The sequence below is a fragment of the Callionymus lyra genome, chromosome 19 (assembly GCF_982586985.1).
Source record: "Callionymus lyra chromosome 19, fCalLyr1.hap1.1, whole genome shotgun sequence".
NCBI classification, from domain to species: domain Eukaryota; kingdom Metazoa; phylum Chordata; class Actinopteri; order Syngnathiformes; family Callionymidae; genus Callionymus; species Callionymus lyra.
The window spans coordinates 322501-347287 of record NC_141836.1 but is presented as its reverse complement, the minus strand read 5'-3'; the positions used below and the strand labels follow the sequence as shown (position 1 = coordinate 347287).

Here is a 24787-nt window from a genome sequence, read left to right as displayed (position 1 = left end):
TTCTTTAAATCATATGTATTTACAGTTAGTTTAAGTGTTTTTATATTTCTATATATCATTTATAAACACTTTCATGACTCACTGTTCTTTAAATCATATGTATTCACAGTTAGTTTAAGTGTTTTTATATTTCTATATATCATTTATAAACACTTTCATGACTCACTGTTCTTTAAATCATATGTATTCACAGTTAGTTTAAGTGTTTTTATATTTCTATATATCATTTATAAACACTTTCATGACTCACTGTTCTTTAAATCATATGTATTCACAGTTAGTTTAAGTGTTTTTATATTTCTATATATCATTTATAAACACTTTCATGACTCACTGTTCTTTAAATCATATGTATTCACAGTTAGTTTAAGTGTTTTTATATTTCTATACATCATTTATAAACACTTTCATGACTCACTGTTCTTTAAATCATATGTATTCACAGTTAGTTTAAGTGTTTTTATATTTCTATATATCATTTATAAACACTTTCATGACTCACTGTTCTTTAAATCATATGTATTTACAGTTAGTTTAAGTGTTTTTATATTTCTATAATCATTTATAAACACTTTCATGACTCACTGTTCTTTAAATCATATGTATTCACAGTTAGTTTAAGTGTTTTTATATTTCTATACATCATTTATAAACACTTTCATGACTCACTGTTCTTTAAATCATATGTATTCACAGTTAGTTTAAGTGTTTTTATATTTCTATATATCATTTATAAACACTTTCATGACTCACTGTTCTTTAAATCATATGTATTCACAGTTAGTTTAAGTGTTTTTATATTTCTATACATCATTTATAAACACTTTCATGACTCACTGTTCTTTAAATCATATGTATTCACAGTTAGTTTAAGTGTTTTTATATTTCTATATATCATTTATAAACACTTTCATGACTCACTGTTCTTTAAATCATATGTATTCACAGTTAGTTTAAGTGTTTTTATATTTCTATATATCATTTATAAACACTTTCATGACTCACTGTTCTTTAAATCATATGTATTCACAGTTAGTTTAAGTGTTTTTATATTTCTATATATCATTTATAAACACTTTCATGACTCACTGTTCTTTAAATCATATGTATTCACAGTTAGTTTAAGTGTTTTTATATTTCTATAAACATTTATAAACACTTTCATGACTCACTGTTCTTTAAATCATATGTATTCACAGTTAGTTTAAGTGTTTTTATATTTCTATATATCATTTATAAACACTTTCATGACTCACTGTTCTTTAAATCATATGTATTCACAGTTAGTTTAAGTGTTTTTATATTTCTATATATCATTTATAAACACTTTCATGACTCACTGTTCTTTAAATCATATGTATTCACAGTTAGTTTAAGTGTTTTTATATTTCTATAATCATTTATAAACACTTTCATGACTCACTGTTCTTTAAATCATATGTATTCACAGTTAGTTTAAGTGTTTTTATATTTCTATATATCATTTATAAACACTTTCATGACTCACTGTTCTTTAAATCATATGTATTCACAGTTAGTTTAAGTGTTTTTATATTTCTATATATCATTTATAAACACTTTCATGACTCACTGTTCTTTAAATCATATGTATTCACAGTTAGTTTAAGTGTTTTTATATTTCTATATATCATTTATAAACACTTTCATGACTCACTGTTCTTTAAATCATATGTATTCACAGTAAGTTCAAACACAGCGTCAGGACCAGAGATTTTCTTCTTCTCTACTCGCTGTATTTAAACCACGTCTTGTAGAAAAATAGGTTGAGAAAAGTAAAGTGCGGCGGCTTGTGTTTCTCTCTATTACTCACATGTTTCTGCTGCCGTCATGTTTACAGTAAGAATAAAGTATAATGAGCTTCTGAACATTGTGGTTTCATTTCATTGCTCAGTACAATTATTACTTTCACTCTTTCTGTACATAGACTTCCTTCCAGTTCACTTCATATATTGTGTTACGCTGTCGCTTTTTTAAACACATATTTTCTTGTAGTTTTCTGCAGGAAACAAAGTCAGATTTTTCATTGCACAGGAAACTTCCTAAAAAAGTTCCTATTGTGTACACGACACTCAACATGTGGTCTTTGAATCTTAAGGAAAATGACTGATCAACATAGAAGTAAACAATATAGATGTTTTTGTACCTTAATGGAAACTGCATTATATACATCAAAGTTTGGTTTTGGCGTCTACGAGTGAACAAAACTTCAATCAATCAACTTTATTTAAAAAACACTTTAAAAACAACAACAGTCGATACAAAGTGCTGTACAATCACATGAAAGTGTAAAGAAAGCAGAGTTAAAACACAAAGATAAAACAATATCACATAAAACAAGTAAAAAGCACTAAAACTGCTTCGGTACTGAGTATCGAAACATGCTTCGTCCTTCGGGGCCAAGTTTTGGCTTCTATGAGTGAAAAAAACTTGATCATGTTTGGATTTTTCTGAAGAAAAACGGACAAGTTACAAATCCAGGATAATTGATTTGTAACTTGTTAACAAGTGTTTGCACTGAACACTAACTTTAGTTTATTTCTTTCTGTAAGAAAAAGCTGGAAGTCGAAAACTTGCTCTCCAGTGAATATTTGTTCCAAGTCTAACATCCTTTTCTTTTGGAGTGATATTAAAGTATTGATGAACGTATGATTGTCAAACATTATCAAACATTTCCCAGATTTCATTGTAAATTTAAAGGTAGAAGATTTAACGAGTGCGACTGAAGTACGTCTAAGAAGGTTTTTCCGAACAAAAGATCGTGGAAACATGTTCATGAATCCATGCGACAGTAAATCCACCAATGGACTCAAAACACGTCCGTAATAAACACCATTAAAAGAAAAAGAAGAGGAGAACGTTCATGAAAGAGAAGGATATCAAAGAGCCTGAACAAAGGAGGGAATGTGGAGGACAAATAGCCGAGCGCTGGAGGATGAATGTAAGAGGAAGAAGAAGAAAAGGACGGTTGAGTAAAGAAAGTTGGGCTGAGAATGAAAGAGGCCGTGGAACGCTGCCAGATAAACGGCTGGAGAGAAGAATAGAAGAATAGGTGAAGAGGGCAGAGGAAGATAAGACGCTCAGGAATGAAAGGGAGACGAGAACATAAAAGGAGGCGAAGGGAGACACAGGATCCTTTGAGTCCAGGTCCTGGTCCCGTCCTGGTCCCGTCCATCAGTGGCACAGGTGCGTCCAGACCCTGATCCACCAGGAGCTCCAGTGTTGTGAACACCAGCATTCCTCGTGGTCCCGGAGCACATCAATCTGACTCAACGCTCTCGTTGTGAGAACGCGCCGCGATTTATGGGGTCGAGGGTCAAGTACCAGTTATGTAAATCATCCTAGGTTTGAGGTTTGGATTTATGGCCGAGGGAAGGTCGTGGTTAGTATCAGATGGAAAGAGAAGAAGACATTCTCACTTCTACGTGAACGATAGAAGGTTTAGATTCTCACGAGTGAAAGTATCTTTTCTTCAGAGCTGATGCTGATCAACTCATGAGAAACTCTCCTGACATGGAGTCTATGTTGAAGATAACATGCAGTAACTTCTCATCACGACCATGTTTTACACTCAGTACTTTATAAAGTTGCTCTGAAATCTGGGCGAACGAGAGGTTACGAGAGTCCAGTATGACGTAATAATGGCTTCACTCACAACGAGTCTCTTGGAGGTGGAGACCATTGATGACACACAGTGACAAACCTCCATGTTTGACCAATCACAGCAGAGTGGGTGTGGTTATGGCCAACAAGATTTCATCTCCAGAAAATCAGTGTTTTCAGTGGGTTAAGGTCATTTTCAATATTTCAATGAAAAGAGTTTTTTACACACACACACTGATGATACAATAGAGTCACACATTACAACAACACTCACACTGATGATACAATAGAGTCACACATTACAACAACACTCACACTGATGATACAATAGAGTCACAGATTACAACACCACACACACACTGATGATACAATAGAGTCACACATTACAACAACACACACACACTGATGATACAATAGAGTCACACATCACAACAACACTCACACTGATGATACAATAGAGTCACAGATTACAACAACACACACACACTGATGATACAATAGAGTCACACATTACAACAACAACACACACACACACACACTGATGATACAATAGAGTCACACATCACAACAACAACACACACACACACACACTGATGATACAATAGAGTCACACATTACAACAACACACACACACTGATGATACAATAGAGTCACACATTACAACACACACACACACTGATGATACAATAGAGTCACACATTACAACACACACACACACTGATGATACAATAGAGTCACACATCACAACACACACACACACACACACACACACACACACACACACACACACACACACACACACACACACTTTAGTTTATCTTTTACATCGTCGTTGCTAAAAGTCAGGGTCAAGATGTTGAATCTGCTTCAGACGAACGATTGTTTTGAGTTTAAAGTCCACAGATTCAGAGAAACATTTACATTGTGAGTCTCAAAATATCATTATGGTCATCAAGACTACAAATACACAATATTGACACAACCATGAATTGGAGTGACAACGATACACAACATAGAAGACGACACTGCCAACAGTTTAGTTCCGCACTGGATGAAAGAAGTTGTAACAATAAGAACGTTGGATAAAAGAAGGAGTTGAAAGACTCGCTCAGAGACCAGAATGCTATCATTGCTAATGGAACCAGGACTTCTTTAGATCCTGTTCTTGGTCAACATCAATCTTTGTCCAGATGGCATCACAAGTGGCTCAAAAACATCCTCACGACACTTGAAACCCAGGGTTTGTTCAGAACCTTCTATGAGAGCCGTGGGTCGTAAAACATGAATCTCTGCCGAACAAGTCTCATAACATCACCCGCTGACTACGTGTTGAAGTTGGCTCGTCCTCGAGCGACCAGCTGTGGGTCCTGATGGTCCTGATGGTCCTGATGGTTCTGATGGTTCTGATGGTTCTGATGGTTCTGATGGTTCTGATGGTTCTGATGGTCCTGATGGTTCTGATGGTTCTGATGGTTCTGATGGTTCTGATGGTTCTGATGGTTCTGATGTTGATACGACGGACGTCCTGATGTTCATACGACGTCCTTCAAGTCTCGCTGCTTCACACACTGGAGACAGTCGAAGATGTTTCGACACTTTCCACACACACTTCTACTGGACATTACACACAGAGGAGAAACACAACTGACCCACAAACACAACTGACCCACAAACACAACTGACCCACAAACACAACTGACCCACAAACACAACTGACCCACAAACACAACTGACCCACAAACACAACTGACCCACACACACAACTGACCCACAAACACACAGAAGTTCTGCTCGTCCGACCCTCACGATGGGAAAGCTCTTGGTTCTGCGCGAGGACATTATAAATGACGCACAAACACTCACAGGAAATCAATTAGTTCCACTTCCTGCAGACCGGAGGAGCAGGAGAGTGTTGTGTGGACTGATGTGTGTATTAGACGCTGACACACACACACACACACACACACCCGTGAGTGATGCTGTGTTTCCACGAAGCATCTGTTCTAAATGTTCACTTTAATAATCTGAGCCACCAACACGGAGCTGCTGTGCTCACAGCACATGTTCACAAGCTCGTCCAACTTCCTATACTTTTGACCAGGAAGGACTTTTTTGATCCACTTTCTTCAGATGAACGCGACCATAATAGAAGAAACACAACCATCCTGACCTGAGAGAAGAGAAAAGCTTCACTAATGCTGTGTTTTCTCACTTCATTTGTCGAGCGTTGGATCCAGTAATGAAATCTTTTATGACTTAAGTTCTGTGACTGTGAGGACAGATCATCACGACCAGCCTCCATTATGAGTCCTGACTTCATGTACATATGACTTCATGTACTTTGATATGACTTCATATACTATTATATATGACTTCATGTACTTTAATATGACTTCATGTACTTTTATATGACTTCATGTACTTTAATATGACTTCATGTACATATGACTTCATGTACTTTTATATGACTTCATATACTATTATATATGACTTCATGTACTTTAATATGACTTCATGTACATATGACTTCATGTACTTTTATATGACTTCATACACTATTATATATGACTTCATGTACATATGACTTCATGTACTTTGATATGACTTCATATACTATTATATATGACTTCATGTACTTTAATATGACGTCATGTACTTTGATATGACTTCATGTACTTTTATATGACTTCATGGACTTTGATATGACTTCATGGACTTTGATATGTCTGGATATACTTTTATATGACTTCATGTACATATGACTTTGTGTACTTTTATATGACTTCATATACTTTTATGTGACTTCATGTATTTTTATATGACCTCTTGTACTTTTATATGACTTCATGTATATTTATAAGACTCAGACTCATGAGGGCCACAGAACCAGAGTCATGAGGGCCACAGAACTAGAGTCATGAGGGCCACAGAACCAGAGTCATGAGGGCCACAGAACTAGAGTCACGAGGGCCACAGAACCAGAGTCATGAGGGCCACAGAACTAGAGTCACGAGGGCCACAGAACCAGAGTCATGAGAGCCAAAGAACTAGAGTCACGAGGGCCACAGAACCAGAGTCATGAGAGCCAAAGAACCAGACTCATCAGGGGCCACAGAACCAGACTCATGAGGGCCACAGAACCAGACTCATGAGGGCCACAGAACTAGAGTCACGAGGGCCACAGAACCAGAGTCATGAGAGCCAAAGAACCAGACTCATCAGGGGCCACAGAACCAGACTCATGAGGGCCACAGAACCAGACTCATGAGGGCCACAGAACTAGAGTCACGAGGGCCACAGAACCAGAGTCATGAGAGCCAAAGAACCAGACTCATCAGGGGCCACAGAACCAGACTCATGAGGGCCACAGAACCAGAGTCATGAGGGCCACAGAACTAGAGTCACGAGGGCCACAGAACCAGAGTCATGAGGGCCACAGAACCAGAGTCATGAGGGCCACAGAACCAGAGTCATGAGGGCCACAGAACTAGAGTCACGAGGGCCACAGAACCAGAGTCATGAGAGCCAAAGAACCAGACTCATCAGGGGCCACAGAACCAGACTCATGAGGGCCACAGAACCAGAGTCATGAGGGCCACAGAACCAGAGTCATGAGGGCCACAGAACTAGAGTAATGAGGGCCACAGAACCAGACTCATGAGGGCCACAGAACCAGAGTCATGAGGGCCACAGAACCAGAGTCATGAGGGCCACAGAACTAGAGTCATGAGGGGCCACAGAACCAGAGTCATGAGGGCCACACTTCACCCACGTGCAGGAACGACTGAAGTTAAAACGTAGAACCTAGAAGAAGAAAAAAGAAGTGAGGCTCTGGAGCGGACGATTGTTGAAAGAAGAAGTGAAAAAGAATGATGGAGTGCGTTAGTGAGGATGAGAAGAAAAGAGAGGATGAGTGACGAGCCAGAGAAGCAGTGGAGGCTCAGAGTTGCCACATGTGCGTCTGATTAATGGCAGGAGTTTGGATTAAAGAGAGGGTTGAAGATTGAAAGGAACAGCGATTGAGAAGATGGATGGAGTGAAGTCGGCCTGTCGGGAGAGTCTTTGGTCGCATCCCACCTATGACGCAACATGGGACGGAAACATTCCTCTGGAGGTGATAAAAAACAAGTTTGTGTGAAAGTTATCGAAAAGAAAAGAAGCCGAACTTTCCTCTCGACCCCTCCTGAGTTAATCCATGAGCTCATCTCTGACCACATGTGGAAGTAAGTAAGGAAGTGACACCAGTGAGGAGAAGCAACAGGTTGTGAGCAAATCCTGGGATTGACTCTGACATCTGTTGTGATAAGAACTTCAACGAGAGTTTGTCAGGAATCTGTCGACACGTATCACGATACTACGATATACTGGGATGCTACAAGTATATATATTTAGTATTGTGGAGTACTTGACTCTGGTGTTGTGATAGTGTAGTAACAAGTATATATGTGTAGTATTGTCCAGTACTTGACTCTGGTGTTATGATAGTGTAGTAACAAGTATATATGTGTAGTATTGTCTAGTACTTGACTCTGGTGTTGTGATAGTGTAGTAACAAGTATATATGTGTAGTATTGTCCAGTACTTGACTCTGGTGTTGTGATAGTGTAGTAACAAGTATATATGTGTAGTATTGTCCAGTACTTGACTCTGGTGTTATGATAGTGTAGTAACAAGTATATATGTGTAGTATTGTCCAGTACTTGACTCTGGTGTTGTGTTAGTGTAGTAACAAGTATATATGTGTAGTATTGTTGAGTACTTGACTCTGGTGTTGTGATAGTGTAGTAACAAGTATATATGTGTAGTATTGTCCAGTACTTGACTCTGGTGTTGTGATAGTGTAGTAACAAGTATATATGTGTAGTATTGTCCAGTACTTGACTCTGGTGTTGTGATAGTGTAGTAACAAGTATATATGTGTAGTATTGTCCAGTACTTGACTCTGGTGTTGTAGTATTCACAGACCACATGACTCTTGATTAAGTCGTAACTGCTTTCATTTGTTTTCAAAATATGTCCAAACATTAGCTTTAAAAGCTGCTGGACTCACTGTATCCTCTCGTCCTCAGTCACCGCCAGGATTTCCTTGTTCCTTTAGCAGCAAAGAACGTAACGACTGCTGCCATCTAGAATTTTTTTATTTTACACAGAATTAATTGAATTATAAACAATAAAATAACTACAGATAAAACATGATTTGCAAGACAAAAAACAAAAACAACGCTACAGTATCGTGGAAAAGAAATGGGGATATATCGCCATGGCAACACCTATTTTCCAGTCTGTATAGTGACAATTATAGTTTATTATATTCAGATAAATGTTTTGTTCATCACTTGATATCTTTTGTTGTAAACACGTGTCACTTCTGTCAGTTAGTAGAAACTAATACTGACCATCATCACGTCTCACAGTCGATCAATCGTCTCCAGATCGTGATGTTCTGGTTCCTGGTCCTTCTTCTCAGTTTGATCTGCATCCATATCTGGGCGATGAGATCCTGCAGCTGCAGTGAAAAGCTGTTTATGGGCTGAATCCGAAACCGACTCCCGACACGCCTGTGATGTCAGCGCAAAAGTCTGGGATTCGCCGTCGCTCACTTGGGAAGTAGATCAAGTGGGAATGTCGGGAATACGTCGTGATCTGTTCGGCACGTCAGGAAGCGTTCGACCGGGAACGCCGTCCATGGAAGCTCGAGCGAGAAAGCGACGCCATGTTATTCGAACACGTCCAGTCTATCAATTAGTTACAAACTTGTTTTCCTTCAGCGCTCGAGTGATAAGGAGTGGACGGCGGACGGACGAGGAGAGAACGAGGAGCATGTGTGGAGCTCCTCGAGGAGCATGTGTGGAGCTCCTCGAGGAGCATGTGTGGAGCTCCTCGAGGAGCATGTGTGGAGCTCCTCGAGGAGCATGTGTGGAGCTCCTCGAGGAGCATGTGTGGAGCTCCTCGAGGAGCATGTGTGGAGCTCCTCGAGGAGCATGTGTGGAGCTCCTCGAGGAGAAGAAGAAGGAACCGGTGGAGATTCCGGGAATACTTTGAGCTGTGCAACAATATACAGGCAGATCTAATGACAGGAAGTCTGCGGCGTGTAATGAGTCTCGATCTGTTGAGCGTGTTTGTGTGTCGAGGCTCGTGAAAACAAAATGTTGGAGGGAAATATTTAGAGAAGCGAGCGACGCCTCCGTCTGCGAGCGAACATCAGCGGTGTGTGTGTGTGTGACGCGTCTGATAGGATTCTCATGATCCGAGCCAACAATAACACACGAGTGTGTGTGAGTCGCTCCAGGTTTAACGCAGGATCACACTCGCCCTTCGGCTCATTTGTTCAGTGATGGAGAGATACGAGTGTTTCGCCTCGTCTTCTTCAACCTTTACCTGCTTCTCAACTGACAATGAAGATAATAAATGTTTCTCCTCAACAATTACTGACATTTAGACTTTTGTTTATTGTCATTGCATAGAAAAAACACTGCAGTGAAACTGGCAATGAAACTCCGTTGCTTGGCAACCGTTAAAAAACACAGCATAGAATGAATGTATATATAAATATAAATACGTTAAAAATAATGCAATAGAGTATAAACAGAATAAATGAATAATGTTTTAAATATGGCATAGAATTAATGTATATAAAGGTTTATTTATAGTCTTTATAAATGTATAGATTGATGTACGTTTATAGCTGATAGAAAATCACATTTAATTCAAGTCTTTGTTGGATAAAATATTTAATCTATGTCTCATATCTTCAACTTGATACTGATCAATAATCGATACCATTTTCAATAACACCAGGATAAAGGAGAAATTTAAATAAATATTTGTATTCAAAAAGAAAGACGCAACAATAATATCTGTTACAAACATGAACAGAAGCACAGATTTACAATTTATAATATATAATATATAATATATTGATGTAATCAATACTTAAATAAATGAGTATTATATCCAGACATGACCGTTCACAACCATAGTGCTAAGAACTCCCTTGATAATTACGGTTTTAATCAAATATTTAGACATAAAAAGTCTTCTAACGTTTTTGTCGTTCTTTTTATCTCTCAGCAGCTTCTGCGCCGTTTTCCAGGATCTGTCGTGATCGTAATAATATTTATAAAATCCATGCGACATCATAAAGGGAGGATAAAATATTAAAAGTTAAAAGTTAAAGTACTCGAGCGACTATAACGTTGCTCTGAAAACAAGATGTTTGATGGAATCATCTCATCAATCTTCCTCCTGTCGTCACGTTGACGGGAACATGTTTCCACGGAGAGAAAACGTTGTGTATTGATTGTGAGTCATTGAAGAGAACGACAACTCTTGAGTTGTATCATCTCACAACTACACATTTCTAACACACAAGGTATCGACACAATCTAGTTCCTCCACCGATGGAAAGTGACGAGTTAAAGAATATCGTTGTGTTTTAAAAACAAGCTCCAACACTGACGTCTCGTGGGGAAACAAAACCAATGGAATTTAATCCGTTCTGACAATAATGTGGATCAACGTTGCCAGATATGAAAGAGTATCTTATCTCTGGAGCCGGTTCTGTGGTTGGACTCTCGCTAATATGACTTTATACGACATTTCAGAACTGATTATGGTGTCATAATAAAATAATATATGTGTTTATTGAAAACAAAACAAGTGAAATGGAAGGAATGGTTCCAACATGTCCAGTTATCTAGAAACAATAGAAGATAAAGAAGACACGAGTGTTTTGAAGCTGTTTTCTGAACTTGAGGTTCTAATGGTTCTGATGTGAGGCCGAGCTCTGACGTCTGCAGCAGAACTGATGGTCACTGGAGCGAGGAGGTCTGTCTCCGGGGAAATAAGAAGCATGAAACACAGATGTGGAGCTCTCTTAATGGACGTGAAGGTTCAGTGCAGCACTCTGGATGAAGGTCCAGAGAGAAGAGGTCGTGAGGCAGGTGAGGCGGGAAGAGGATGATGGATGTGAAGGTTCAGTGCAGCACTCTGGATGAAGGTCCAGAGAGAAGAGGTCGTGAGGCAGGTGAGGCAGGAGGAGGATGATGGATGTGAAGGTTCAGTGCAGCACTCTGGATGAAGGTCCAGAGAGAAGAGGTCGTGAGGCAGGTGAGGCGGGAAGAGGATGATGGATGTGAAGGTTCAGTGCAGCACTCTGGATGAAGGTCCAGAGAGAAGAGGTCGCGAGGCAGGAGAGGCAGGAGGAGGATGATGGACGTGAAGGTCCAGAGAGAAGAGGTCGTGAGGCAGGTGAAGCGGGAGGAGGATGATGGACGTGAAGGTTCAGAGGGAGGACAAGTGAACCGGTGAAGGTGACATGAGCTGGGATGGAGGGATGAAGAAGAGTGTGACGTCAGATTGAGTGATAACGAGGTGAAGATAGAAGTTGATGTTTCTACGTTCGACCTCCGACACCAGCATCATCTCACCTTGAGCAGCGGACGTGAGGTTCTGAGAGGAAAGATGTTCCACAGATCGAAGTGTTGAGGAAGTGATTGAGCTCACAGTGCGACAACACTTAAGTTGTGTCAAGTGATAGAATATCCGGGATATAATTGATTTTATCTGTAGCATATTTAGTGTTTTCAAATAAAAGAAATGACTGATGAATGATTCATGGCCAGTTCCCTGATTTGACTTCCTTCTGGATCTGAATCTATTAGTCTTGGTTCAGTATCTGCTCTTTGAATAATGGATTAACTGTGTTTCAATCAATTTAATGTTATTCCTCGTTTTAAACATCCGTTCTACTTCATGCATGCTCAGCCCTCGTCGTCCAACGACCCTAAAAGAAACCATTTACTTTAACGTTTGATTAAAACTACATTAAAATCTTTATAAAATCTAAAGAAATCGATAAATAAAATGTTTTTGTTCCATCAACTCCACATTTGAATGGTTCTGAACATCAAAGTTTTTGCTCGTTCGTGTCATTTTCTTATCTTCATTTTTTTTACAAAATCAAGAATGAATTCAGTGACTCACGTAAGAACCTGATATGTGTTATCAATGTGGATGTTCAAGTATGAATGTGATGTCAGGAGAGGCGCGTCGAGGTGTGAGAACGATCACTGCCGTCAGGAAACCACTTGTGTTTTCTAGAAATAACCCACGTTTAATCAACGACCACTGAAACTAGTCAACATGTCACCATCAGGTTTTATATTTCCCTTCGTCCAGCGCTCACTGAACCAAGGACTGACTTGGTTTCGTGAAAAATGATTTTGGCAGCAAATAATTGAGCCGAACTTTCAGATTGTTGAATATATTATTCTTCATAACCTGATGGTTCTGAAGAATAATATATTATTCTTTATAACCTGATGGTTCTGAAGAATAATATATTATTCTTCAGAACCATCAGGTTCTGAGTAGCGAACACTTCCCGTCTTCTCATTAGACTTCGACACGTCTCTGGTTTTCTCGTCATTTTTGGAAAGTTCCTGCGAGGCTGTCAAACCCCACTTTATCTTTCCTTCGCCGACTGTCTCGAACTCCCCGCGGCGTCTCCCTGACGTCTGCTGTGTTCTTCCTCCAGACGCCTCACACTTTCACCGTTTCCTTCATAAACTTCTGACTTTTTCCACTGAGTTTGGATTCTCTCACGCGCGGCTGATTCCATTGTTGGGCTCCTGGTTAATTAAGAGACTAAACGGTAACAAATGTGTGAGGCGTCACGTTTAAAGATTGACAGTTTCTCCAAGTGTTCACTGTTGAGAGTCAGAAACAGATTCTTAACTCCTGGAACCTTCCACGGCTGCGACTCTAACGCTCTCTACGTGTTGAAACTCTTGAGATTCGAGGAGGTAAGAGGAATGAAAAACAAGTGTTCGCTGTGCATAAGTTTGAGTCTCACAGATGTTGTCACTTCCAACAAGAAGAGAATATTCTGCTGAAATATGACGAACGAATACATGAATAACTTGGATGACTTTGTCCTCTTTTCACTGTTGAAGTTGCATGTCGTCACCATTTTAAACTGGATAAGAAAATGTTAAATATGTAAACATTTTATTGTAATTTACATGTTTTAAATTGGACTAATGATTAATAATTTTCAGTGGTGAAGGAATGTTCATAAAGTACATAAATCATCATAATGAGACATTTATATGAGCCGTATTAATACATAAATTTAAAAAAAACAAAATATACTTTTTCTTAAAGAAACAAATCGAAATGATGAACGTCATAACTGTTCTAGGATCAGTTAATGTCTCATGCATCAAATTAATTTATTATTATATAGAAATTTGTTTCCATTTAATATAATCACCAGGTATTAGTTAAAGTGGTGAAGTAATTGTAACACAATCTAATAAATATGTATGAATAAAGATGCACTTCAATGGACAAATAAAGCAATAAAACAATAAATCAAATGTCACACAAGCCTCTTAGATGCTGATTCATAAATAACAATAACAAATGACAACAGTTTTCCTCCTCAAAGTACAAACAAACTGCTTTATTTCAAACTACGAGAAACTCTCTTGAAAATAACGTTTGCAAACATGGAAACCATGAGTCAGAGTTGACGGAACAAAACTAGTTTCTTAACTTCAGAACCAGGATCAGAAACATCTTCATCGCCAGTGATGTCACAACAAAACGTTTGTAAAAACAAAACATGAAGACAATAAGCTTGTGTTGTGACAAGGAAACTCCTGCTTGACGTGGTTCTTCTCCTCCTCTAATGAAACCGTGACCATCTGTTCTCCCCGCAGATCTACTGTCCACCAACAGGTCGTCCGTCTTCAGTGGTCATCACGGACAGCTCGGCCTCTCCACCGTCTTCCTGGACGAGTACCGTGACCGTCTCTTCCTGGGAGGGAAGGATGTCATGTATTCTCTGGTGCTGGGCCCGACCAGCAGCGAGTCCAAGGAGGTAAAGACCACCACAAACGTTCTTCATTGAATTAAGACGTGAGGTCATAACAGAGATGTGTGAGTGTGTCTTCAACAGCCCTCGAGTCTCCAGTAAACTATCAAAGAAAACTGAACGAAAACATCAAATAGGTCACGGACGGATTAGTTCTTCTCCACGTGCAGCACTTTGCTTGTTTGGAAAGACTTTTCCATCAATAATAAATATTACAGAGACATGGGTTTCAAAGAGAAGTTCACGCTCACGAATCATTTTTACTCGCAGATTTCAACCTTCATCCAAAACCTGTAAATGATTCATTTGTTGCGCTACATTACTAAAATAACAACACAACAAAAGTAAACTAGGGAAGTCGTTTTTAAAAGAAACTCAAGTTTAGAAGTTCATGGATTGTTTTGAAGAGCTCGTGAATCTTTTTATAACAACATTCTTCTCTGTGCAAGAAGACTTTGTTTTCAACAAAAACATACAACAAAAACAAGCCTTCATCTCGTCTTGAAACTAATATTTACGAGGATTCAGTTACACTATGTCGACACTAGAGGGAGCCAGAAACGCTATTTTAAAACAACATATTGGGCCTTTGATATTGGAAGGCAACTTCGCTTTAGACATTCAAAGTCCAGCAGGAGAGAAACTGTACTTTAGAGATGACAGTTTGATTATTATCGTATCAGTCAGAGTGAAACGAGAGGATTCCATGAGGAGGTTTTATCTTGTCGTAGCTTCGTTAGACGAGAGAGAAACACTTGATCACACATCGTCCAAATATTGACTCTTGCTTTCACACCTTTGATTGAATGTTTGTTTTTGCTCCGTGGGAGGTTCAAGGCTCGTCCTCGCAGGCGTGTCCAGAACATATACATTGAACCCGTCAAAGTCCGACCGAAACGACCAGACGTTTCAAATACATTTTTCAAACTAAATTCGTAAAAACGTTTTTTACAATGGTTTAAGTTTTGATTAGTTTCTAAATGAACATCAAGAGTCAACAAGAAGTTTCTCCTGCTGCTTCTTCTTCACTTCCATGTTGAATGGAAGACATTTGTTCTCATGCAGGAGTCGACGCCAAGTGTTCGTGCCAAACGTCAGACGCTTCAAACATCCTTCTTCACCCCCTGAACATTCACTCCATTCACTCGCTGGCTGACGATCAGACGCAGACTCAGTGGTTTTCCTAAAAATCTGCGCGAGGTTTTTTATGCTTTAATCACTGGAGTGAAATCATAGTGACGGGAAGAGTCGTCCATAGCTTTGATCAGAATCACACTGACGGTGATTTGAACATCAAGAATATTACAGTTCCAGTCAGTTTGTAACCACAGGTTTTAAGTGTGTTTTTACTCAGTGCTTACACTCAGTACGTGTTCACGCTCCAGATCTGCTAATGAAAGCCTGTGAGTAAAGAATGCAGGGTTGAAAAGAGACAGTTGAGTGATCTGAAGGTTCAATCTGGCGAGATGGAGGTCCTTCTGTATTTACTCCTTGGCACGAGAACAAACATCTCGCTGCAGGATTGTTGCTGTCGGGTCACGCTGGCCTCCCTTCCTGACGATTGTGTCTCCGGAACCGACCCTGGAAGTTCAGGGGCGGAGAAGAACTTGTGAAGAGAGCCAGAGGAGGGTTTGTGACCGTCGTCCTCCACTCGGTTCCATCCTGGAAACAAACAAGTCCTCGGATCAAAGCGCTCCTGAATTATGCATCAGGATTCAAAGGCACTTGGAGGAGCTCGAGCTGGTGTCGCAGACGAGATAAACACAAACGCATGACAACGTTTCCTGAGAGGAAGAAACTTTTACGCTTCATGACGCGAGACTCGACCACATCACGGGTCACTGTTGCATCGTGTCATATCTGAGCAGACCTTTGATTTATGGAGAGATGAACCATATCTTTAGTTAAAGGAGAGATTCCTCAAGTATCTCACTTCCATAAATCTCTGCAGTTTTATGGACGAGGATCAGATCGTGATTTAAGATGGAACCTCGTAAAATCATCTCAAAACAAGAGCAACTTCGCTCTTCAGACGGTGAGATTGCTTCACTTCTCAGTGCGAGTACATTTCCTGGTGTTTTCTTGGATCAACGTGGATCTGGAACACGCGTCCGGACTCGAGGGAACTAATGGCGGATGATGACGAGGTGCGAGGAAGGTTCCGCAGGAAGGTGAGCGACAGGTCCGAGGGGGAGAAACCACAGAAGGCTCGGAATGTGGGCGAGAACATGGAGGAACAAGCACATGAGTTTTGAAAAAACAAGGTCTGGCCATCGTCCACGAGGTTTCACATCATGGCAGACGTCAAACTCCTCAGAGGTCAAGGGTCACCTTCTGACTCCAAACAACTAATATTTCTTGTCGACAACTTAAAATCTGGTTTTTAATCATTTGTGTGATTCATTACTACAAAAAACTTCATCTCTTTACAACCAAGGGTTTTTCCTCGGTCAAGTTGCACCTCCAAAAACCAACAGCCTGTAGAGGGAAGAGCATGCATGAAGTAGAACTGATGTTTAAAATGATTTAAAAGGAGAAATTGAAAGGACTGGCCATGAATCCCAGACCTGCTTGAGTCAGACACGCAGTCATGAACCATCGATCAAAGGCTGGAACAAGAGTTTAATTGTATTTGCTGTCGCCATCACACCTGCAGAAGGTCACGATGTTCACGTCAGATGTTTACATCTATACGTTCCTCATCATTTCAAATTGGCGGAATCAACAAACTTCCTCTGGCACTGGCGGCAGAAGGAGAATCCAAGTCCAGGATGTTTGTTTTCCTCGGCTCCGTTTGCCAAACACATGCATAGAAGTAGACAAAGACTTGTTGTCTAGAGAGATGTTTCTCGAAGCTGGTATTACACACATGACTAAACCTCCAATATGAAAGTCATTTGGAATGTCAGGACTATTTTCTCGTCTGAGGATTCATTGTTTAAAGTCCAATTTCTGTTTCTCAGCTCTGAATGTTCCTCATTGAATTAGAAAAGTGCAGGAAAATGATCCTAAAGTTTGGCTGGACTTGAACCTCAGAACAGAAGAAGCTGATCTCCTTATAATTCCAGACACGAATGAGAGGTTTGATCAATCGACGCTTCTGAACTCGTCTGATAATGTCTTGCAGATATACTGGCCTCCACTGCCCGGCAACAGAGAGGACTGCATCCAGCGAGGGAAAGAACCGCAGGTGAGTTCGGATCACGTCAATCTTGCAAACATTTATCTGGGCTGAAGATGAGAGATGAAGCCCGACATGCTCATGAGGGAGACGTCTGTGAATCTTCACCCTGATGCACCTTCTGGGTCTCACTCCACATGACGTCAGCCACGACTTTCCACTTTCGATTTCCTTTTGTTGAAGCCAGGAAAACATCTTTTTGGAATCTCAGGGTTCAATTTGAAAAGTTTGGCCTCGACTTGTAACTGACGTATTTGATTTTGTCAGAGCACAAAAAAACCCCTCGTCTCTCTCCGTTGAATCTGTGGCGTCCACCGTCTGGCTTGTCAAGTTGATTCGGGAGCTTGGCCGCCCAGCAGTCGATCTGGATTCTGTGCAATACTTGTCACGAGGCAGAGAGAAGCTTAGAGACGAAAATGGCAGAGAAGGTTCTTTTGAAAGGTTTGGCTGAGAAGGAGCGCTAAGACGCATTCTTAACCGCCTTCTTAGGATGAGCTTAAGATCAAGACAAAGAAGCTTCGTAAGAAGGCAACACCTTCATAAAGTGGACAATCTTTTTCCTTAATATCTGAGAAGTTTCCTTGATATCCTGATATATACACGTAGTTGTTATTTGATTTATGTTTTATTGGTGTGAAAAACGTCAGTAATAGTGTTTGTTCTCATTTAAGAAATGCTCGATTTATACAATAAAGAATTATATATTAACGCAATATCGATATTTTTTCCAATATATCGTGCAGCCTTAATGTCAAGTAGAAAATGTGAAGATGTAAAGACGTGAACTCAGGGTCGACTCTAAACATCATGAAGAGAAACTACTTCTGAAAAAGATACAAACTCGTCGAGGCTGAATGTGTCACGAGGACAAGAGGTACTTGATGTTCCTCAAGTCCTGCTGATAACGTCCAGCAACAGAACAGAAGATAAGGAACAATCCTGCCCGAGTGTCAAGAACTCTCCAGTGTTCTCCGTCGTGTTGTTTACGGAAATAAAAGATTCATTATTCAGCCTCAGCACTTGCAGCTGCAGCCAGATGTCCTTTAATGAGGGTTGACTGTACCTCCGGTGGAATAAATATACAGTACACGGTGACCTCGAGCATGAAAGTGACTTGTTGTGCCGACACTCGATCCGCCCACGTCCCTAAAATGAGCACAAGATGCGTTTGAAGCCTCGGCGCCGCTTCACGCTCACCAACGCCGCGACATGACTTAATGAAGGCCGTGAATGTTTGATGTTGTCATAAATAAAAGCACGACCTTGTTTGAGGAAGCGAGAGAGTAAAGGCTGGAGACGTCGTCAAAAGGTCGATCAGTAAACATGCTTTTATGAACCCGGGACATGAAAGAGGAGGAACTTTGAGTGCACGAGAATGAACGAGTTTGTTTGAGAACAACGGTGACATCCTGAAAGAAGATCCCTGAGAAATACCTGCTTCTCTCCGCCGAGAACTGTTTCCTTGATTAAAATAAAACGCCACAGGTTTGCAAGTTGTAAAACAAATATGTGAACGTGTCGACACCGAGGGTGTGTTTCCCTTCCTGAACGCTGAGTCAGGATCTAATCCAAAGACCTGCGGGGGATGTTGAAAAAAAAGACAAATTATAGAGACGACAGAGGAGGATAATAAAAATAGGACGTTTGTGGTGACGGAGTGTTATTTCTGAGGCACCTTAAAACACGCTTTTAAACACACCTTTAATTACGAGCCACGCTCCAGTGCTTGTGTTTGCTTATCCTGGAGCAGTGGAATAGCTGTTTCAATGGTGGTTAAACTTGGGTTGCTGGTCTAAATCCCCTCTCGCTGCCCAGTGGTTCCTCCGGCTCTGCTTCTCAGCTTCAAGTCTAACAACATACATTATGTCGTCCTGTGAGTGGTTGTGTTGTTGTGATGTCAGCGGTTGAACACTTAGTTCAAGTTGACATTGAACAAATGTGCTTTATTTCCACAGATGTTCGACCGCAATCTTGTTCTTGTTTAGCAGTTTTAAATGGATCAGTGAACCACAACCGACACGATCTGACAGAGTTCATTAAACCATAGTTCATGAACTAGTTCATTATTTGGGAGAACGTGAGCGGAACAAACTGTATTTTGTCTAAAGATTTTTTTTGTGAATGAGTTCATTGAATGATAGTTCATGATAGTACAATGATAATTCATGAACTAGTTCATATTTTGGGCAAACCTGAACTAAACGTACTGTATTTCTTCTGATTAACTTTTCTGTGAATGAGTTCATTGAATGATAGTTCAGTGATAGTTCATGAACTAGTTCATATTTTGGGCAAACGTGAAATGAACAAACTGTATTTTGTCTAAAGATTTTTTTGTGAAAGAGTTCATTGAATGATAGTTCATGAATTAGTTCATATTTTGGGCGAAACTGAACTAAATGTACTGTATTAGTTCAGTATCATTGTGGCTCTATCGCCCTATGATACTGGGATAGACTCCAGTCTCCCCGCGACCCTGGTAAGGGATAAAGCGGTTGAAAATGAATGAATGAATGAACTGAACTAGTTCGTTTTAAGGATAATTAACCGAACTGGTTCATTTTAAAAAGTGGTGAACTGAACTTCAAACTAGTTCAAATCGACAACTAGCAATTTGAAGCATGTACTGGATGAATGTACCTGCATGTAGAAGATAGTTGTGCGAGCAATAAAACTGGGATGACTTTTCCTGCCTTTATGTGATCACTGCTCGACATCTGACGGCTGCTTCCATCTGGAACAGGTTACTGTGTGTGTGTGTGTGTTTGTGTGTGTGTGTGTGTGTGTGTGTGTGTGTGTGTGTGTGTGTGTGTGTGTGTGTGTGTGTGTGTGTGTGTGTGTGTGTGTGGTGTGGTGTGGTGTGGTGTGGTGTGGTGTGGTGTGGTGTGGTGTGGTGTGGTGTGGTGTGGTGTGCGTGTGCGTGTGCGTGTGCGTGTGCGCGCGTGTGTTGTGTGTGTGTGTGTGTGTGTGTGTGTGTACCTCTCCTTCCTCCGTGTTTGAAGTGGCAGGTGTGTCAAGAGTGTCTTATATCACTTTTATTACCTGCTTCCCCTCCATGTCACTCAGAGGCCGAGGCTCGCCGCCTGCACCTCGGCTACTGTGGCGTCCATTACCCGGAGATGGAGTGACACGCGCTCACTCAGCGCTTCCACTTCCCTCCGACCCGACCTGTCGTGAAGTGTGTGCGACCGAGCGATGCATTCCTTCACGTCCTTGCTGCTGTATCTCCTGACGTCCTTCAGACTCATGTTCTCAGGAGCCGTTGACGACATGTCGGGTCGAGCGTCCGCGAGATCCACGTCTGGATAACGACCGGCGTGGAAACAACTGCCTCCTTTATCTCCAGAGTCGCTGTATTTATTTCTGCGCCGCGACTGTTTGACGCCGTCCATCAACGGGCGTAAACATTGACGACACCGTTCCTGACCCGGTGACCCGTCGCTGCCGCCCGGACCAGCTCAGACGCATAAATAACAGGAGGAGTTTGTTGGACTCGTCGAGTCTGACGTGCGCCGTCTTGCTGGATCTGAAGAACATATTCTTCCATGTTTCGTCTGCTTGTTTCTCAACGATAATCACATTTGTTCGTGTCTGCGAAGGTTCAGCCTCGTTTTTTATGACTTCTGGACGCTCGGCAACAATTTAAGGCACGTCCAGACTTTTGAAGAAGAAAAAAACAGCCAGAGAGAGAATTTAGTTTCTTCAAGAGCGACAAACTTAACTTCAAAACTTAACTTGTGATGTTTTAATTGAAATATTGACATTAGAAGATGATCTTAAGCTCCGCCCACTGAAAACACTTTGTTTTTCTGGAGATGGAATCTTGTTGACCATAACCACGCCCACTCTGCTGTGATTGGTCAAGCATGGAGGTTTGTCACCGTGCGTCATCAATCTTCACCTCCAAGAGACTTGTTGTATAAACAAAGCGTGATTACAGCTGGAGGAGGAGTGAAGCCATTATTACATCACAATGGACTCTCGTAACCTCTCGTTCGTCCAGATTTCAGAGCAACTTTATAAAGTAATACGTTTAAAACATGGTCATGATGAGAAGTTACTGCGTCTAGAAGAGGAAGAACTTCAACGAGAGAGTTTAGTCACGGAAGCATCTGCAGGATGTTTTCTTGGTTCTGTAAAAATGTTAAATCCTTTAACCTCAAGTGAGAAAAACCTTCTCGTCTTTTGAAGCCAATTTTAGAATCATTTCACTGAGTTTATTATGACAATCTTTAAGACCTGAACATCTGCTGGACTTTTGTTGAGCTTTAACTGTGTGTGATGTTTGTGTATTTACACTGCACGCAGGACTATTTGTGTGTGTGTCTGTCCGTGTACTGATTTCCTGTCAGAATTAGCCAACGTTGGCTGTTTATGCTGGAAAGTCCGGGTCCAAACGAGCCCCTCCTCGCCTCGGACCGCGACCGGTCGCCAGAGCAAACATCCAGCTCTGCTGACGAACACGCCGAGCTACACACTGTTGTGTAGTTGTGTTGCGCTCGCATCTCGATGCAGACACGCGTCTCTGAAGTGAACTGTGTCTCCGGAGCGTGTCGGTCCGAACCAGACGACTAGAATCAGCGTCTACTTTGTTACAAATCACTCCATGAACCCTGTTTGCTGCTCCGTTTACATGTGGAGGAAACATTTCTACGTGTTTATCAGACACACGTCTGAACATTTAAACACGTCTGAACATTTAAACACGTCTGAACATTTAAACACGTCTGAACATTTAAACACGTCTGAACATTTAAACACGTCTGAACATTTAAACACGTCTGAACATTTAAACACGTCTGAACATTTAAACACGTCTGAACATTTAAACACATCTGAACATTTAAACACATCTGAACATTTAAACACGTCCGAACATTTAAACACGTCTGAACATTTAAACACGTCTGAACATTTAAACACGTCTGAACATTTAAACACGTCTGAACATTTAAACACGTCTGAACATTTAAACACGTCTGAACATTTAAACACGTCTGAACATTTAAACACGTCTGAACATTTAAACACGTCTGAACATTTAAACACATCTGAACATTTAAACACGTCTGAACATTTAAACACGTCTGAACATTTAAACACGTCTGAACATTTAAACACGTCTGAACATTTAAACACGTCTGAACATTTAAACACGTCTGAACATTTAAACACGTCTGAACATTTAAACACGTCTGAACATTTAAACACGTCTGAACATTTAAACACGTCTGAACATTTAAACACGTCTGAACATTTAAACACATCTGAACATTTAAACACATCTGAACATTTAAACACGTCCGAACATTTAAACACGTCTGAACATTTAAACACGTCTGAACATTTAAACACGTCTGAACATTTAAACACGTCTGAACATTTAAACACGTCTGAACATTTAAACACGTCTGAACATTTAAACACGTCTGAACATTTAAACACGTCTGAACATTTAAACACGTCTGAACATTTAAACACATCTGAACATTTAAACACATCTGAACATTTAAACACGTCTGAACATTTAAACACGTCTGAACATTTAAACACGTCTGAACATTTAAACACGTCTGAACATTTAAACACGTCTGAACATTTAAACACATGTGAACATTTAAACACGTCTGAACATTTAAACACGTCTGAACATTTAAACACGTCTGAACATTTAAACACGTCCGAACATTTAAACACGTCTGAACATTTAAACACGTCTGAACATTTAAACACGTCTGAACATTTAAACACGTCTGAACATTTAAACACGTCTGAACATTTAAACACGTCTGAACATTTAAACACATCTGAACATTTAAACACGTCTGAACATTTAAACACGTCTGAACATTTAAACACGTCTGAACATTTAAACACGTCTGAACATTTAAACACGTCTGAACATTTAAACACGTCTGAACATTTAAACACGTCTGAACATTTAAACACGTCTGAACATTTAAACACGTCTGAACATTTAAACACGTCTGAACATTTAAACACGTCTGAACATTTAAACACATCTGAACATTTAAACACGTCTGAACATTTAAACACGTCTGAACATTTAAACACGTCTGAACATTTAAACACGTCTGAACATTTAAACACATGTGAACATTTAAACACGTCTGAACATTTAAACACGTCTGAACATTTAAACACGTCTGAACATTTAAACACGTCTGAACATTTAAACACGTCTGAACATTTAAACACGTCTGAACATTTAAACACGTCTGAACATTTAAACACGTCTGAACATTTAAACACGTCTGAACATTTAAACACGTCTGAACATTTAAACACGTCTGAACATTTAAACACGTCTGAACATTTAAACACGTCTGAACATTTAAACACGTCTGAACATTTAAACACGTCTGAACATTTAAACACGTCTGAACATTTAAACACGTCTGAACATTTAAACACGTCTGAACATTTAAACACGTCTGAACATTTAAACACGTCTGAACATTTAAACACGTCTGAACATTTAAACACGTCTGAACATTTAAACACGTCTGAACATTTAAACACGTCTGAACATTTAAACACGTCTGAACATTTAAACACGTCTGAACATTTAAACACATCTGAACATTTAAACACGTCTGAACATTTAAACACATCTGAACATTTAAACACGTCTGAACATTTAAACACGTCTGAACATTTAAACACGTCTGAACATTTAAACACGTCTGAACATTTAAACACGTCTGAACATTTAAACACGTCTGAACATTTAAACACGTCTGAACATTTAAACACATCTGAACATTTAAACACGTCTGAACATTTAAACACGTCTGAACATTTAAACACGTCTGAACATTTAAACACGTCTGAACATTTAAACACATCTGAACATTTAAACACGTCTGAACATTTAAACACGTCTGAACATTTAAACACGTCTGAACATTTAAACACGTCTGAACATTTAAACACGTCTGAACATTTAAACACGTCTGAACATTTAAACACGTCTGAACATTTAAACACGTCTGAACATTTAAACACGTCTGAACATTTAAACACGTCTGAACATTTAAACACGTCTGAACATTTAAACACATCTGAACATTTAAACACGT

General features: G+C 40.0%; 1 protein-coding gene across 1 annotated transcript in view; it reads left to right on the top strand.

Annotated features, from left to right (window-relative positions):
* sema3g (semaphorin 3G) overlaps positions 1-24787 on the top strand; it is a 59267-nt gene that overhangs the window by 4889 nt on the left and 29591 nt on the right. The window contains exons 2-3 of the mRNA XM_087781677.1: positions 14349-14509; positions 17631-17693. Of these exons, the coding sequence (XP_087637803.1) occupies positions 14349-14509; positions 17631-17693 (224 nt within the window). The remainder of the gene's footprint in view (positions 1-14348; positions 14510-17630; positions 17694-24787) is intronic.